This window comes from Callithrix jacchus, chromosome 12 (assembly GCF_049354715.1).
Source record: "Callithrix jacchus isolate 240 chromosome 12, calJac240_pri, whole genome shotgun sequence".
NCBI lineage: Eukaryota > Metazoa > Chordata > Mammalia > Primates > Cebidae > Callithrix > Callithrix jacchus.
The window spans coordinates 21,975,440-21,994,409 of NC_133513.1; the positions used below are offsets into that span (position 1 = coordinate 21,975,440).

Consider the following 18,970-nt stretch of genomic DNA (forward strand, 5'->3'; position numbering starts at 1 on the left):
GCCTGCACGCCTGGCTATGTACTGGTCTTTTATATTTGCTTTCCTTTGTATCAGGGATACTCTTTGTTTCTCCAGGTTCTGGCTAGATTTGACACCCTCAGACGTGATGTGGAATACCTCAGATACAGGCTGGGCAAAGTCTGCATGGAGTAGTGTTTTTTCTCCATGGATCCAAGGAGCATGTGTATTCACACACTATTTACCCCGTTTTGAGCCAACTTCTATTTTGCAAGTAAGCCAGAGCACAAGGAGGTCAATATTTAGAAGTGCATTAAGCAGTATGGCTGACAGAACTGATGAATAAAGCAACTTTCAGAGATCAGAGTAGACAATATAATTTAAGATATGTCACATCCAGAAAGTCAATAAGCCTGAAAAGATACAGTTGGCCCCCTCTATATCCACAGGTTGTGCATCCTCACATTCTGCCAGCCACATATTGAAAATATTTGGGGAGAAAAACAATAAACAAAATACCACAATTTAAAAAATACAAATAAAAAAATACCATGTAACAAATATTTACATAGCATTTGCATTGTTTTAGGCAGTATAAGTAATCTAGAGATGATTTAAAGTATACGGGAGGATATACATAGGTTATATGCAAATACCACACCATTTTATATAAGGGACTTAAGCATTCCTGGAACCAATCTTCCAGACACTAAGGAATGATTCTACAAGAAAAAGTAAGAATGCATTTACATTAACATAAACAAAGTTTAAATTGTGCTGTGCCAACCAAAGACATTTAAGCACTCATTAAAGTTGTAGTAAGACCAAGAGTTTGCTTTTTCTAAATTGCAGACACTCTCCAAGTACCCCATCACAGTCTTCTGTTCAGCACCAACTGCATACCGAATGCTTGTACAGAATGATATGACGAGGTAAGAAATGTTAGTAAATAGGCATTTAGTGGGGGGAGGGGAGAAGAGGAAGCTATAAAATCAAGGATCTTTCTGCCTGAAAACAGCTCCAAGCCAGTAGACACAGTATTTAGCAATCTCTCCTCTTCCTCCTTCTTCTTGCTTGTATTCTGTGAATGATAACTACTGTGTCCAGAACAGGCTCCCCTAAACAAGAAGAAAGTGAGGGTTCCACGACATCTATAGCTCTAAGCCCAGTGGTTATGGGTAACAAGATGATCAGTCTTTTGGATGATGGCTTTCTCTGAGCTGAGAAAGTAGAGAACTTATTTGTTTGGAAGTTTATCCCAGCAGATAGAAAAGATGATGCATATCTTTTATTCTATTGCTAATTCTATTTGAAAGGGTGCACTGGTAATCTGAAAAGAAAAACAACCACTGTTTTTCTTTGTTTTTTTCTTTATTTCAGTAGGTTTTGGGGGAACAGGTGATGTTTGGTTACATGCATAAGTTCTTCAGAGGTGATTTCTGAGATTTGTTGCACCCATCACCTGAGCAGTGTACACTGTCCCATTGTGTAGTCTTTTTTCCCTCACCCACCTCCTACCCTTTTCCCGGAGTCCCCAAAGTCCATTGTACCATTCTTATGCCTTTGCGTCCTCATAGCTCAGCTCCCAGCAGCCACTATTTTACTATATTCACAACACTCACTACTCCTGGTCTCCAGATGTAAGGGATTTTTTCCCCCACATTGACTGATTCTCCATCATCAGCTGAGTGTCCTATGATTTAATTCAATCTCCCTGAAGACAGCATCATATCCTACAGGTTAATAAGTCGGTCCCACAAGACTGTTTCCCACTTCAAATGCTAATTACAAGTCCAGGCTGTCACCTCCGCATATGACCAAATGGCTATAAATCAGAGGTTCCCATGACCCTTCCTTGGGTTTAGTAATTTGCAATGATGGCTCACAGAATGCAGGAAAACACTTACTTACATTTTCTAGCTTATTATAAAAGATACAATAAGATTACAGATGAATAGCTATGCAGATGAAGAGGTACATAGGGTGAGATCTACAGGATCCCAAGTGCAGCAGCTTCCATCCCTGTGAAGTGGGGTGCACCACCTTTCTAGCACATGGAGCTCTCCAAACCTCATACTTCAGGGATTTGTTTGGAGGCTCCATTATGTAGGCATGATTGATTATTAAGTCAATCTCCAGGATATCTCCTTTCCCTGAAGGATGGGGGTGGGGTTGAAAGTGCCAAGCTTCTATTCCTGGCTTGGTCTTTCTGGTGACCAGCCCCCATACGGGAGCCCCGTAAGAGTTGCCTCATGAGAACAAAAGACGATTGTATCACCCAGGAAATTCCACAGAATTTAGGAGCTCTGTATCAGGAACCAGAATCAAAGACAAAATATGAGAACAAAAGATACTCCTAGCATACCCCTCGCTTGGGAAATTATAAAGGTTTTTGAAGCTCTGGGCCAAGAACTCAGGATGAAGACCCAATACAGGTTAGGTATCCCTTATCCAAAATGCTTGAGACCAGAAGTCTTTCGGATTTCAGATTGTTTTAGATTTTGGAGTCTTTGCATTATACTGGTTGGGCTGCCCTAGTCCAAAAATATAAAACCTAAAATCCTCCAATGAGCATTTCTTTGGAGCATCCTGTTGGTGCTGAAAAAGTTTCAGATTTTGGAGCACTTTGGATTTTGGATTTCCAGATTAAGGATACTCAACCTCTACATATTTCCTGTTATATCACGTATCACACGTAAATATATTTAAATTGATCTTATTTAATTTTTGAATAGGAAATAATTCACTATTCACCAGTTGAAAAAAATTCAACAGTTATATAAAAATACATAGTGAAAAGTCTTGCTTCAAACCTTGTCCCCAGTCACCCAGTTCTCTACCATGGAGGCAATCTGAGTTTCCAGTTTCTTGTCGATTCTCCCTGAAAATACACTAACTAATATGCATGTGTTCTCCCCTTCTCTATTTTTTTTTTTTTTTTGAGACAGAGTCTTGCTCTGTTGCCCACACTGTACAGTGGCACACACTTGGCTCATTGCAACCTCTGCCTCCTGTTCAAGTGATTTTCCTGCCTCAGTCTCCTGAGCATATAGTATTACAGGTGCGCACCACCATGCCCAGCTACTTTTTGTATTTTTCATAGAGATGGGGTTTCGCCAGGCTGATCTTGATGTTGGCCAGGCTGGTCTTAATTCCTGGCCTCAGGTGATCCGCCCACCTTGGCCTCCCAAAATCCTGGAATTACAGGTGTGAGCCACTGCACCCAGCCTCCCCTTCTCTATCATAAACATAAATGGCATCCAAAGATTCACACAGTTCTGCACCTTGCTTTTTTTCCCTAACAACACATTCTGGCACTGTGCTGTGCAATATGGTAGCCACTAACCACAGCTAGTTATTTAAATATAAATATTAATTAAATAAAACATTCAGTTTCTCAGTTATACTAGCCATGTTTCAAGTGTTCACATTCATATAGGGCTAGCATATACTGTAGTGGGTAGAGCAGATTACAGAGTACTTCTGTCATGACAGAAAGTTCTGTTGGACAGCACTGTCCAAGAGCTTCCTCATTCTTTTTTATGGCTGTATTGTATTCCATTGTATAAATATCTGACAATCAGTTTAACCAAACAATTGGTAAACTTTCATTGCTGATTTAAAGTGATTTTATGGTGCTCACTTCAGCAGCACATATATTAAAATTGGAATGATACAGAGGAGATTAGCATGGCCTCTGCTCAAGGATGACATACAAATTTGTGAAGCATTCCATGAAAACATAAAACATAAAATAAAATAAAATGTTATTATGAGGTACCTTTCCTAAGACTACAATGACATTCTTTGTAATAAATTATCTCCCCTGCCAAAAAAAGGGGGGAAGAAAAACTAGTATTTTAGGTGTTCTAATATCATTCTATGATATTAGAATGATTTATCTTTTTAATATAATTTTTATTTTTAATATTTGTGATTATATAGTAGATGTATATATGGGACAAAGTGGTTTATTTTGTGCTAGGGAGAGGAATTAAAAAGCAACTAAAACATTTCATATTGAAGTTCATAAGGAATAATCCTTAATTTCACTTCTCTCCATTTTTCCTCCAAAATCTAACTTACCTGTTTTCTGAGAAGCTATAAGTTTGAAAGCTTAAAGCACTGTGTGAGTGCTGGGGAACCAATTACTACTGATGTGACTGAACAATGGAGAAACAAGACAGGCCTGGATATTTATGAAGGATATGGACAGACTGAAACGGTACCTGACCTCACCGAAAAGACGTAGCTGGACTCCATTTAGTCAGATGAATAAAAACCAAAGTGTCCACTGTATCCTTATGATTATTTGAGGGACAGGAGTGGAGTGGTTAGAAAATGTTTAAAAACTTTGCTTGTAAGAACCTAGTTGCAAAAAAGCTCTGTAACAGATAGTTGCTTAAATAGCTACTCATTGACAAACACCACTGTTAATGGATCAGAGTGAGGGAATTACAATTTTTTTTTTTTATCAAATAATACTGGATTGGCTAGGCACGGTGGCTCACGCCTGTAATCACAGCACTTTGGGAGGCCGAGGCGGGTGAATCATGAGGTCAGGAGACCGAGACCATCCTGGCCAACATGGTGAAACCACGTCTCTACTAAAAATACAAAAATTAGCTGGGCATGGTGGTGCATGCCTGTAATCCCAGCTACTTAGGAGGCTGAGGCAGGAGAGTCACTTGAACCTGGGAGGCAGAGGTTGGAATGAGCCAAGATCACGCCACTGCACTCCAGCCTGGATGACAGGGCAAGACTCCATTTCAAAAAAAAAAAAAAAAAGAGTTAATACTGGATCTACTTAAAGAAAGAATTTGTCCCAGTGTGATAGGGAAGTATATTATTTAGGGCTGCCTCAAAATGGAAAATGCTGAGCTCCTAGCTACCTAAAATATTAAGAGTTTGCTGGATAACTCCTTAGCAACCATACTCTAAAAAGGAGTTTTTAAAGAGCTCATAGAAGTAAAGAATAAGAAATTCTAGAGGAAAAGAATGAAAATAAGAACAAAAATGAAATAAGAATCAAGAATAAAATAAGAAAAATGAACAAAAGTGATTCTTCTGTAGAAGAGGGAGGAGTAAGATAAAATAGATAAGGGAAAGGTTGAAAAAAACTTTTCACAATGTGGGTCTTTTTTTTTTTTTTTTTTTTTTTTTTTGAGACAGAGTCTCACTCTGTCACCCAGGCTGGAGTGCAATGGTGCAATCTCGGCTCACTGTAATCTTCGCCTCCCAGGTTCAAGCAATTCTCTTGCCTTAGCCTCCTGAGTGGCTGGGATTACACGCGTGTGCTACCACGCCCAGCTAATTTTTGTATTTTTAGTAGAGACGGGGTTTCAACATTTTGGCCAGGCTGGTCTCAAACTCCTGACCCTGTGATCCACCTGCCTCGGCATCCCAAAGTGCTGGGATTACAGGCATGAGCCACCGTACCCGGTATGGGTCTTTATAATGCTTCAGTTTATGAGCCATGAGAAGGTATCACATGGTCAAAAATGAAAATATCAAAAATAAAATAAAAACAAATATTGAAAAATTAATTAAATAGAACAGCATAACAAGTATGCTAATATAAGTGCAAATGTTAATATACTCATGTTTTGATAAATATAGATATATTAGCAATTATTGTTGTAACTATATTATATATATATGTATGTATTTATATGTTGTTTATCACTACATTCCATAAGAGTATAGCATTTATTTTGAGCCTAGTTCATAGCTAAGTTTTCAATAATTAATTTGTTAAATGCATGGTAGATGAATAAATTTTAAGTTACTTGTAATGTTATCTTACTTTTTCTTCTTCTTTTTCTTAACTAGGTGCTAATCTGTGGAAATTTTAAGGGAATGAAAATTAAACCTGGCTCAATGGGAAAACCTTCTCCTGCTTTTGATGTTAAGGTTTGCACATCCTCTTCCAGGAGAATGTTTAACAACTCCATCTGAATACTACCTACCACTCGCCCCCATATAAACTCTCTTTGTTTTGTTGGTGATTCCATTTTACTTCTATGATACTTTAATTTTTATAAAAATGTGAAAATGAGTTAGAAATGTTAGCTAATTGGTTTCCATTATTTTGCAAATACCTATATTGTACCGTACAATTCTAAGCATTTAATAAATGGTAACCCATTAGGCTGGGTGCAGTGGCTCACGCCTGTAATCCCAACACTTTGAGAGGCTGAGGCAAGAGCATCACTTGAGCCCAGGAGTTCAAGACCAGCCTGGGCAACATAGTGAGACTTTGTCTCTACAGAAAAAAAAAACTAGCCAGGTGTGGTATGTGCCTGTGGTCCCAGTTATTCAGGAAGCTATGTTGGGAGGATTGCTTGAGCCTGGAAGCTTGGGGCTGCAGTGAGCCACGATCACACCACTGTATTCCAGCCTGGGCCACAGAGCAAGACGCTGTCTCTAAATAAATAAATATTAACCCATTGAATTTCCAGAAAAAAAAACAACCCTATGAGAAGCATACTAATATTAGAACCATCTTACAAACGTGGCACAAAGAGGAAAAAGAATTCACCAGAGGTCACACAGCTAATAGCTGATAGAGTTGGGATTCAATCCCCAGCAGTCTAGCTCCAATATCTGCACTCAACCACAACACAACACTGTCCCCGCAAGTGAGAGAGGTCAAGACCTTCTGGGAGGTCTACAAAGCCTAAAAAGCTTCAGTTTACAGTGGCTGCAGCACTTTCCCACTGCTTCCAGGCCTGCCTGGCCATTTCCTGGCTCTCAGTATCCATTGCCACTACTACCACTCGATGCCTAGGGGGCAGGCCACTTCCCCATCAGCATAGGGTTAAAATTGTTCTCAGATCAACCCAGCATCAAAGCTGGGTGTAGCCAAGGAAACTAACACTAACATAGACACCCCTCAACTGATGATGGGGTTATGTCCCAAAATAAAGTCATCGTAAGTTAAAAACATCCTATGTCACAAATGCATGGCTGACTGGGAGCTGTGACTCACTGTGGCTGCCCAGCATCTAGAGAGAAAGACAGTTTCAATTGAATGGTTATCTCTTTAACACCATTGTAAAGTTGGGAAATAGTAAGCTTAAACCATCTTTTTTTTTCTTTTTTGAGACAGTCTCACTCTGTCACCCAGGCTGGAGTGCAGTGGTGCAATCTCGGCTCACTGCAACCTCCACCGCCCGGGTTCAAGCGATTCTCCTACCTCAGCCTCCCGAGTAGCTGGGATTACAGGCACGCACCACCAAGCCCAGCTAAAGTTCAAACCATCTTAATTCAGAGACTCATCTGTACATTAAAAGAAAGCAAAAGTAGCAAAAATATGGACGAATTAACAGAGTAGAGCTCTTAGATTAATGTTTCCTAAGCTTATTTCATTATAAACATCATATGGATATTTGTTAAAAATACTAATTCTCAGGCCCCTGGAGAGATTGATTCAATAGATTTGGAGTGGGATTCTGAAAGCTGAAATCCTGTAATTTTAACAAGCACCTCCAGGTAGTTTTTAGGATTAACTAAGTTTGAGTTTAGATGAGCTTGATTGTTGTTGTAACTGTTTATAGAATAAACCAGTTCCTGGATCCTTTCTTTCACTTTAACCTTGCTGTGGGAAGCTTGTCTCAAAATAGGATAGCCTAGTGCTTCAACTGTATCTCTGCTATTCACTAGCGGAGTGTCTGTGGATAAGCTGTTAAAGCTCTCTAAGCTCCAGTTTCCTGATATGTATTTGGGACTAGGGTGACCAACCTGTCTATCTGCCTGGGACTAATCTGGTTTTAGTACTTAGGGCAATACATCATGAAGAACTCTCCCAGCCCTCACCACTTCAGTCCCCAGATGGTTGGTAATCTGAATAATAATAGAACTGATTTCATAGGTTTCTTGTGGTGATTAAATGAGATAATATGTTTAAAGAGCATATCAGAGTGCTTAGCACATAATAAAGGTCCAAAAAATGGGTGCCGTTATTTACCTCTCCCTCACATTCCTCTTTGAAAAACTTCTGTAAGAAAAAATGGTAGGAGAGCCATAGCTGCATTCCATAAACAGGCTTAACAACAGTTTGTTGGTAACAGGCTACTTTAGGTTGAAGAAAGAAATATTGATAATTAAGCACCCTCATGTCTGTATTACAGGGAAGTTGATATGTAACACACCTATGTTCTTTTTCTTCCTCCCTTAATAGCAATTCCCAACATGCATAGCTAGCAGGGTCCTGCAGGCACAGCTGTACCCACAATGATTCCAACTGCAAGGTACCCCCACCTGTTCCCCTTTAATTTGAACCCAGTGGTTTTCTCAAGCAGCTATCTTTGAATGCGATTATGATGAGGCTGAGAGGAAAACAGTACTCTGCCTGCATCCTCAATCATTTTTAACTCTTTTCCAAGGGCTATTATTACTGGGCTTCTTGTTCCTCAGCTAACAGCATCTGCAGTAACATTCTGGCATCTGGGAATATGCTCCAATCAGGTGAATATCAGATTTCTACAACTTCAAAGCCCAAACTTTATAATCTTTTTTGTTTGCTTTTAAATTTAAAAACACATAATTTTCATGTTTAAACATTTTAACACCCTTTGAACAATGAGGAACATGATTCTCCCCAAAGACAGAAGATTTTATCTATATTCCCATCTATTAAAATCTGTGATAAATAACTGGAACTTTTAAAATACTTTCTTTCCATCAATAATTCCTTCATATCTGGAACCACATATTTCTTTAGATAACTGGGTGGGAATTTATATTTTTTTATTTGCAAGAGCTTAAAGGGAAGTTTTTACTCCTAGAATTCCTTTCCCATTGAAGTTTCTCATTCAGCCCCTTTCCTTTTGGAAAGTGCTAGATAAGTATTACACTTATTCTCCATGCAGGCCACACCTCAGATATAAAAGCAGAATTCTGATACTTAGAAACAGCTAAAAGTAATTTAGAGCAAAATCTGGTATAAAATCAGCAATCAACTTGAGAAATGCTAATCTGATTTTTTTAAAAATTAGATTAAACTCCTTAGAGGCATTGCACAGAGGAGTGTAATGATTAAAAGCCTGTGATCTAGAGTGTGAGTGCTGAGATTTCGATTCCAGCTCAGTCATGCATAGTGTTACATAAACTCTCTACACCTCAGTTTCTTCATGTGTAAAATGGGCATAAAAGTTCTAACCATATAGGGCTACAGTACTTAAAGCTTTAGCATTTAATATGTAGCATGCAATAAGTACTTAATAAATGCTAGCTACTATTAGGTACTTCAAGGAATGATGAGGATTGGAGAGGGAAAGAGAGCAAGGCTGTGGCTTACTCACCATTGTCAACCAAAGAACATTTCCCTTTTCCTGTTTAGACTGGGCTTCTGAGGTAAGGTTCTGTAGGTTCCGCGGCTAAACAAAGTTTGAAAACCAATAATGAAGTTATTTATTTATTGAGAGGAAAAGATAATCAAGAGCTATTGCTAAATGATAAAAGCATGTTGGCAAACTTGCGTATTATAAAGGAATCCTATTTTTCTTTTTCTTTTTCTTTTTTTTTTTTGAGATAGAGTTTCACTTGTTGCCCAGGCTGGGGTAGAATGGTATGATCTTGGCTCACTGCAACCTCCCCCTCCCAGGTTTAAGCGATTCTCCTGCCTCAACCTCCCAAGTACTGGGATTATAGGCGCCCACCACCATACCTGGCTAATTTTTATATTTTTAGTAGAAATGGGATTTCACCATGTTAGCCAGGCTGGTCTCGAACTCCTGACCTCAGGTGATCTGCCTGCCTTAGTCTACCAAAGTGTTGAGATTACAGGCATGAGCCACTCTGCCCAGCCAGCAATCCTATTTTTCTACTTGTCTATATCGTCTCAAAGGATATTACCAAAATGTGATTATTACTGGATGGTAACATTTAAAAAAATTTTTATCCTTCTTTCACATTTTGGTAACCTGTACTTAATATTTTATGAAATAAGAATTTAAATAAATATATTTATCTTAGAAATTTAAAGTATATTTAAAAATTTCGGGGGGGGGGCAGGTACAGTGGCTTATGCCTATAATCCCAGTACTTTGGGAGGCCAACGCTGGAGGATCACTTGAAGCCGGGAACCAGCCTGGGCAACATAACGAGACCCTTGTCTCTACAAAAAATCAAAATAAACATTAGCTGAGCCTAATGGCATGTGTTTGTAGCTTCAGCTGCTTGCGAAGCTGAGGTGGGAGGATTGCTTGAGGCCAGGAGTTCGACGCTGCAGTGATCTATGAGCTATGATTGCACCACTGCACTCTACTCTGGGTGACAAAGTGAGACCTTGTCTTACACACAAAAAAATTTTAAGTCTTCATTTTTAAATGGCAAAAAACAAAACATGCAAAGTTAATATTTAAGCTGTGACATTAAACAAAAACTTCCTTAAATAAATTGTGCTATTTTATCCTAGATTGTAGATGGAAATGGCAATGTTCTACCTCCTGGACAAGAAGGGGATATTGGCATTCAAGTTCTACCTAACCGACCATTTGGCCTTTTTACTCATTATGTAGTAAGTGACTTAGTAAATAATCTCTTATTTTCTATTTATTTCTCAAGTTCTTGGTAACTTTCCTGGTTAGTCACAAAATATACCTAGGATGGGTACTTGGCCCTTTCTTGAGAGATTGCTTGTCCTAAATTGTAATCCCAAAGACAAGAAATTGAAGAAATACCCAAATTCCTGCTGAAGAAAAGCAGGTTGTCCCCTGAGGCTAGATCACTGTTTCAGGTCCATGAAGGCAAAAGGAAGGGACCCTAGAAAGAAAAAAGCCCCTTAACATCCCAGGAGCCTCTCAATTATCAAACAAAACCCACTCATTTTCCTGAAATCTAATTAGTGCTCTCTCTTCTTGGGAAGAGTGAGAGGGACAGGGAATGAAAGGGTGGTGGGATTAAGCAAATGACTTTCACTAGAGGGATTCTAACCTCCTTATAGTTTGCAAGAATATTTTCATCTCTAATCACAGTACACAAATTAGAGCAAAGTCTTATCATATAAGGTCCAGATGCTACTTGCCAGTGTCTTTTATATAATGAAACAGTATCTTGTTCATTTCTTTTGTGTCAGATTTGTAGAACCACTTCTGTTATTGTGTAAAACGAAACAAAACACAAAACCCAAATCAAACCTGTCTGCTCTTTATTAGGTGTCAGTGCTTTCTTTTAACTCTGTGTATTTACATCTCTCTTTTCCCACCAGCATTATATTATTAATCAGTTAGCAAAAGACTTAACTTTAGTTTACTCCTCTGAGCTCTGAGCTTCTGCAATATTTATCTATCTAAGAAAATTCTTAAGATGGAAACATGTCTAATCTTTGTAGTTTACCTTTCTTCTCTCGGGCTAGCTCCATGCTGGGATTTCATCCTTATTTTCACACTCTGGCTCTTCCTAACTCTAATGCTTCTCAAAGGAGTCAAACTTTTCTGCTTTCTTGAACATTTAAAAATCCAACTGAGGGCTGGTCACGATGGCTTACGCCTATAACTCAGCACTTTGGGAGGCTGAGATCACTTGAGGTAAGGAGTTGACACCAGCCTGGCCAATATGGTAAAATCCCAGCTCTACCAAAAAATACAAAAATTAGCTGAGTGTGGTGGTGCAAGCCTGTAGTCACAGCTACTTGGAAGGCTGAGATGGGAGAATCGCTTGAACCTTGGAAGCAGAGGTTGCAGTGAGCCAAGATTGTGCTACTGCACTCCAGCCTGGGTGACAGAGTGAGACTCTGTCTCGAAAAAAAAAAAAAAGCCAATTGACCAGAAGGGTTAGATTCACCACATTAACAAAATGCTATTTGTTTTGCAGGATAATCCTTCAAAAACAGCTTCAACTCTACGAGGCAATTTCTATATTACTGGGGACAAAGGGTATATGGATGAAGACGGATATTTTTGGTTTGTTGCAAGATCAGATGATATCATATTATCCTCTGGGTAATTTTCTTTTCCATATGTGCACATGTCTGTGTTAACTGATCATTGTGTTCCAGAGTGAACCTGCCACTCACCTATATGTATTAATCCCATATGCTTTTCTAGTTATCGAATTGGACCATTTGAGGTAGAAAGTGCCCTGAATGAACACCCTTCAGTTGCAGAGTCAGCTGTTGTCAGTAGCCCAGACCCCATCAGAGGAGAGGTAAAAGAACTGATTCATCTCAACTTTACAATTTGTTGGCAGTTTAACACAAACTTACAAACAGTAGCTTAGTGAAACAGAATTAACCAAATGATTCATTCACTAAATAGGCAAGTCAGATAGAAATGTGCTAGTCAGAAAGAACTGCTACAAAATAAGATTGAATTATGAGTTGTAGCTCTGATCCTAACCAAAAACAAAAATAATAATAAGACTGAAAAGATGTACTAGAAAGAATTTAAATTCTTTCCATGGTGGACTAGGGCAAAGATGGTGTGAATGCCAGTAACCAAGGCTCACATGAGGATGGGGTGACATAAGTCTGCTGGATAGGATCAAGTTTTTACACAGAAGGTCTGGAAACCAACAAGGTCCCTGGTGTAGTGGAGGAGAATGGGTGTCATATATCAGGAATGAGAACAAGGTCAGAGCCTGGAACTGAGGTAACCATAGCAGGCTGGGTAGGTAAATAAGTAGAGGTTTCAGGAAATAAGCTCTCAATAACACAGCAGTCCTGAAAGCCCATTCCTATTGGGGCTGACCACACAGTATTTTGGCTTAAAGGTACCATGCCAGGTAGCCTCTGTGTTTTGCCTGTGTGTCTACAGCATGTCCCTAGGGTTTCTCTAGATGAGTTACCAGTTCCCACAATATTTCTTCAATCTGTATCCCTTCTAACACTGAACCCAAGTTTTGAAGATGACATTGATGTTAATACAAATCCAGAACTTTCTGTACCATGTATTCAAGCTTCTTATCTCAAATCCTAGGTATAGGGCTGCAAGCACAGGGCACAGGGCAGAATTAGAAGTAATCTCAGGGGATGAAATAGGTCCTCAAGTTTAAGGCAGGCCAGGCACAGTGGCTCACACCTGTAATCCCAGCAATTTGGGAGGCTGAGATGGGTGGATCACCTGAGGTCAGGAGTTTGAGACCAGCCTGGTCAACATGGTGAAACCCTGTCTCCACTAAAAATACAAAAATTAGCAGGGCATGGTGGCACACACCTGTAATCTCAGCTATTTGGGAGGCTGAGGCAGGAGAATCACTTGGACCCAGGAGGGGGAGGTTGCAGTGAACCACTTGCATTCCAGCCTGGGCACCAGAATCAGACTCCATCTCAAAAATAAAATAGAATTAAATTTAAATGTTTAAGGCAAAAATGGGAGATATGCATGTAACAGTGGAATGAGGGTGTATCTCCCCCCAGGACGGACTCCCTTAACTGATCTTTGATGCCAGAAGATACCCTGTAAGTCCTGCTGGTTGGCCCAAGGTTGTTCTGGATATTGCCCAGTGGCTGGGAATTGACAGTTTGTCAAGTTGCTAGGATGAAAGTCCCTATTTACTATGAAAGGGTATACTTCAGGCAGTGGAGGGCAGGGAAAACAGTCAGTGATTATTGGCTTGTCTCTTTGCTCTGACCACCACTGGCAAGGTTTCGCAAGTCTCAGCTCTTCCTGTACCTCACTCTTACCATCAGTCATCATCAGTTTTACTCACCTAGACAGGTGCTTACTTGGAATAGGATGGTAGCTGAGTCTTTGGGAACAGGGTTGGCTTGGCAGCCACCTGATATTCTAGAGTACAATATAGAAAAGATCTATAAGTAGGTTGTGGTCCCCTCACAGCTCTGGGATCTTGGCGTAGGGCTTGGATTAGTCAGAGTGAGGGCGAGAATGTAACCAGTTTCTCAACACTGGTGGGCTGCAGGATTCCCTGGTAGATGTGAGTGGGTGTCTCAAACGAGGTGTCCATGAACAAAATGGCCACATGCTCCATGCCACCAGCGGTTGCTCCCTTTCTGCTGGCAGGGCTGTTCTACCTGGGTTAGGTCCTTCTCCAGGCTGGGTCCTGCCAGGCCTTTAATTGGGTAGCAAGTTCCAGAATTTATTAAAAAGAATATTTAGATTTGAAATACAATTTTAACATTGGAATGTGAAATAAACACTTAGAAATATTTGCCTAGATCACTAGGTTCTTACATTTTTTGGATCACATACCTCTTTGAGAATTTGAAGAAAACCACAGGCCACTGATGGACTTATGCACTGATAGAAATGTTCTGTATTTGCACCATCCAATACAACAGCTGTGCATGGCTATCAGTCACTTGAAATGTGGCTAGTGTGACTGAGAAAATTTAATCTTATTTAATTCATTTAAATTGAAATAGCCACATGTGGCTAGTGGCTATCATATTGAATGGCACACCCACTTTTCTCAGAAAAATACAAGATTTCGCATAGAATTTCAGAGAAATCTGAAGCCCACTTATGGATTTGGGGTTAAAAAATAAAACCCAAACTTCTTGCAATTCTATGACTACAACTAAGAGCTAATGTTTTTGATGACATACTATGTGCCAGACATTATACATCGATGCTAATTATTTAATCATCAGAATCTCTTTTATAGAGAAAGAAACTGAGGCACAAAGATTACCTAACTTGTCCAACATTACCTAACAAACTGTGACTTGAACCCAGCTGTTCTGACTTCAGAGTTCATACTTTTACTCATGTTAGGTTGTTCCTTGTTAATTTAACATTATCTGTAGTCATTTAAAAAGATAAAGGAGACTTCATCCAAGGTGTAGAAGTCAATATGTGAACCAGTATTGCAAAGTTTTAACAATAATTTGCCTTTGAATGACTTATAACAAGCATAATTTTTTAATTTGCAAAAATGTTGCTAATGCAGCAGAACCAGCATAACTACAAATACATTTTATAAAATGTCAAGAAATGAATAGAACAAAACTATATCCATAGACACACATACACACAAGGGTTCACAACTGCCCTATGGCACATGCAAATTAAAAATGTTAAAGGGTTTTCTTTTTTTCTTAGAGACAAAGTCTCACTATGTTGCCCAGGCTCCTCTCAAACTCCTGGGCTCAAGCAATCCTCCTGCCTTGGCCTCCCAAATGTTGGGATTACAGGCATGAGCCACTGCACCCCACAAGGGTTTCGGGTAAAGACAAAAATGGGTAACAGCTCATAAAATGTAAAATTACCCACTGGTGAAGTTTTCAATATGTGAAAAAATTATAACTTGAAGTCTTTGTTTCTCACCAATAGCTGTTCTGAGTAATTTGTTGTTTCAAATAATTCATTTTCTTTCTTTTTTTTTTTAAAGATGAGGTTTCACCATATTGATCAGGCTGGTCTTGAACTCCTGACCTCAGGTGATCCACCCGCCTTAGCCTCCCAAAGTGTTAGATCAAAGTGGATACGAAATGTTGTCAGCTTATCTTTAAGCTAGACAAATGAATCCTTGAGTTTATTAAGATTTCAGGCACTTAACTGCAGGATATTTAATCATAAAAAAGTTTCAGAGGACTCTCCTGGAACTGTGCCTGCAGGAACCATCATTCCACAGCCAGCTCTGGGCTGGTAATCTGGCTTTGGAGGTACATACTAGTTGGTGCACCTAGACTCATGCCTATAGGGAAGGCAGTAAATGGCAGTCCTGGCAGTGCCCTAGGAGAGAAAATGATAGCACTCCAAATTTACTTTTAAAAGGGCATCTGAGGGATGGCCTATCTTTGTCTTCTCCATTAAAGGTCCAAAAAACTAGGCAGGGTTTTCCAAAACATTTCTAGGAAGGATAAACTTTGGAGAAGAGGATTTGTAAGCATAAAGTAATGTCTTTCTGGTCTTCTGCCAGTTAAAGGCCACCACAATTTCCACTCTTATTCTTCAGGGCCATGGAAATGGATCAGAGCAATAGCAAAGTGGCTGTTGGAATCTTCACAGCCTTGTGTAAAGACTGCATGTTCTCTGTGAACTGTTCCCTTCAACAAAGACATGGCAAACTCAGGGTGACTACTGATTATAGGTAGCCCCCATGCTGAGGGCTAGGCTAGACCAGGCTGGGTCACCACACAGGTCCCAGAAGCTCTCCTGTGTTAGGTACAGACCAGGAAGTGTGTGAGTCAACTGGCTGGCTTAAGAACACAAAGTTGGGATCAAACTTTATTAAAACACTCTGGCCAACCCCACCAGGCACATAGATTCTCAGTTAGAGCAAGCAAATAAGACTTACTAAAACATACAAATGCGTAACTCATTTTCCTGTTGTTTCAAATACTTATTTTAGGTAGTAAAGGCTTTTATTGTTCTGAACCCTGATTACAAGTCACATGATCAAGAACAACTAATAAAGGAGATTCAGGAGCATGTTAAAAAAACTACGGCACCTTACAAATATCCCAGAAAGGTAGGTATCCTAATTATGATGAGTATTTGCTCAGTGTTACGGAAAATTTCAACTGTTTATTTTTACCTCTTAATGACTATTTTCTTCACTCATGTTATATACCACATGTCCCAAACTGAACTGATGACATGTGGGTGAGAATCAGAATCTTTGAGGTAAAAATGAAACCCTAAACCTATTTTGTTTGGTCCTTTGGACTTGCAGTAAATACTTAATACCAAGACAAATTTCCTCAATAATACCCTTTTCCTTTCTTTGGTTGTTATCCAAAACCCATTCCAATGGGTATTCTAATTCTTTCACCTAGAATTCATAATTGAACTGCTATATAATTGGCTTTATGTAAAGACAAAAATTTCCAGGCTAATTTTCTTCCCCTTGATGCCAACAGGTAGAATTTATTCAAGAGCTGCCAAAGACTATCAGTGGGAAGACAAAAAGAAATGAACTGAGGAAGAAAGAATGGAAAACAATTTAAATGTGTTTCATTAACTACCATATCGATAAAACAAACACATTATCTGCCAATCTCTAGAAACCACAAGATGATGGAGAGGTGATAAAAACTGTGGTATTATGCTCAGAAACTGTTAATTTAAAATATCTTGTAGTTATGATATCAGAAGCTAAATTTTGAAATAAAATGTTTGGTAAATTCCTCTGCAATACTGTCAATGTTCCTATCATTTCTTAATATAAAAAGAATGTTGTCAATTATTAATTTTTAAATGTATAGTATAGAAGCAATTTCTGAACCAAATCTCTGCTACATAGGTTTTCAAACTTTAGTTGACTAATTCTTCTGATATGTTGATATACAAATCAGAATCAATGTTCGAGCTGTGAAATAAAACTAAAGAACTTATAAAAGTTTTTAGAAAAATACAAAATACCAGTTAGATTATGATAATTCTCAAAATATATGTATCTAACTAAAAATAGACTAGGGATTTTTATTAGTCACATTTTTGTGCACGTAATTTAAAAATAGTTTAAGACTTGCTTCAAGGTCTAACTACAAAAGAAGGATCATATACTATTGTTGCTTATTATATGTAATCTAATAAATACTATTAACAAAAGATTATATTTATGGTTCCTGAAGAAAGTATGATGAATTCAGTAAACATTAATATATAAAATAGTGTAAGATGTTATCAGAATACTCATGTTTGGAAATTCAAAGAACAATTAGAATTCATACATGAAAGATAATCAATTCCTCATTGAAGGCCTGAGTCTCAAGGAATTATTGTTGGAAATACTTAAATTTCGGTCACAAAGAGTGCTTTTTTCTGGAGAAGTAAAAGTGAGTCCCCCTGTGGAATGAAATGAAACTACACTGTTGGCTCTTGCCTTTTGAAGTGTTTGTTCCCATTCGAAATAACCACAACATTTTCTGTTTTCTTGATATTTCCCAATAGGGCAACAATAAAAGACTTTTCCATGGTTCGGTCCATTATTAGAAACAACAAGTCTCCTAGACCTCCGCCCACACTTGCATAAGGGAGGTGTCATTTTCCCACTTTTCCAAGGCTCTTGCAGGTTAACTATAGAAGTTAATACAGATGGGAAAAGCTTCCGGGAAGAACTTCTTACTGGGGAGCAATCAGATGGCTTTTCTTCATGAATAGTGAAGGGTTGTTTTTTTGCTGGTGGGAAAGCTTGAGGACTGCATGGATTTCTTTTGGTACCACCTGAAAGAAGAGGATGTTTCCCCAAAACTAAAGGATGAGACATATTGGCATTAACTTTGTTGCAGGTACTTGATTTGTGTTCAGGTAACTTAAAGGCAGAAACATCTGAAACTGGATCTTTGGCTTCTTTTACATTATAAATAATAGTGTGTGGACTCTTGTATACAATAGACTTAGAAGTCTCAGATTTTTGAAGAGTTTCTTCTATGTCTCCAAAGTTTTCACGACTTGGCATTTCTGATTCTTTCAGAACCATTAATCTTTCTCCAGAATTAAATGAAATCTCTAAGTCTGGATCACTAATGGGAACGGTACAATCTATGTTTTTCTCAGGCTGAGATGCTGGCAGTAAAACCATATCCTCCCAATCAGCCAACATAGGTAAACAGTCAAGGGTAGAGCTCATTTCCATATCAGAAACATGATTAACAGTTGGAATCGTGGTAGAAACAAGTACCAATTCTGAACCAACTGTTGAAGACTCACATTTGGTATTAAATGCAAGATGTTCATTTTTTCCTTGCTTTTGCATATAGATAGGTGAATTCAAGGTAGGAGACTGCAAATGCCCCAGAGAAGTAGAGGACTTAGAATTAATAATAGATAAGCAACTTTTGACATTGTGAAGACTTGTTTTTATATTGTTCTTTACTTGTAATTGATCCTTCTGTGCCTTTATAGGAAAATTTGCACAAACTGACTTCATTTGAACTTTTACATGAGAATTTATTGTATTTTTAGGCTCATTATATATGCTAGGACCCTGGATGCTGTTACAGGCAGACATTTCTTCAACTTGATTTGTATTCAAATTTCTGGCCAGAATGCTGGAATTCTTCTTAGTGGGAACCTATGATTTCACAGACAAATCCAACAGTTTTAGAAACTGCATTCATAATTTCTTCAGTATATAGTTTATGATAAAAAAGAGAAATGTC

At 38.6% G+C, this 18,970-nt stretch overlaps 2 protein-coding genes and 1 non-coding gene across 12 annotated transcripts in view; 2 read left to right on the forward strand and 1 right to left on the reverse strand.

Moving 5' to 3' along the window:
- ACSM3 (acyl-CoA synthetase medium chain family member 3) overlaps nt 1-17,001 on the forward strand; it is a 46,261-nt gene extending 29,260 nt beyond the window's left edge. Inside the window, exons 6-14 of the mRNA XM_002755959.6 lie at nt 76-232; nt 811-890; nt 4,060-4,183; nt 5,791-5,871; nt 10,379-10,480; nt 11,776-11,903; nt 12,009-12,108; nt 16,216-16,335; nt 16,727-17,001. Coding sequence (XP_002756005.2) covers nt 76-232; nt 811-890; nt 4,060-4,183; nt 5,791-5,871; nt 10,379-10,480; nt 11,776-11,903; nt 12,009-12,108; nt 16,216-16,335; nt 16,727-16,813 — 979 coding nt within the window. The 3' untranslated portion in view covers nt 16,814-17,001. The remainder of the gene's footprint in view (nt 1-75; nt 233-810; nt 891-4,059; nt 4,184-5,790; nt 5,872-10,378; nt 10,481-11,775; nt 11,904-12,008; nt 12,109-16,215; nt 16,336-16,726) is intronic.
- The window catches only part of ERI2 (ERI1 exoribonuclease family member 2), a 67,335-nt gene that overhangs the window by 39,667 nt on the left and 8,698 nt on the right, over nt 1-18,970 (reverse strand). For 5 of the 10 annotated variants that reach the window (XR_008475364.2, XR_004731760.3, XR_001914771.4 and 2 more), the window contains exon 9: nt 9,264-9,338. Coding sequence is in view for 6 of the 10 variants with exons in the window: in XM_017978794.4 (XP_017834283.2) it covers nt 9,264-9,338 (75 nt within the window). In the remaining 4 variants the exon portion in view is untranslated. Of the gene's footprint in view, nt 1-9,263; nt 9,339-16,078; nt 18,883-18,970 lie in introns of those variants that run through there. The other 5 variants (XM_009009278.5, XM_017978793.4, XM_002755960.6 and 2 more) reach the window with 1 other exon arrangement.
- On the forward strand, nt 3,594-3,700 carry LOC118146501 (U6 spliceosomal RNA). Its single transcript, XR_004732361.1, has one exon. It is a non-coding gene; the product is annotated as a U6 spliceosomal RNA (small nuclear RNA).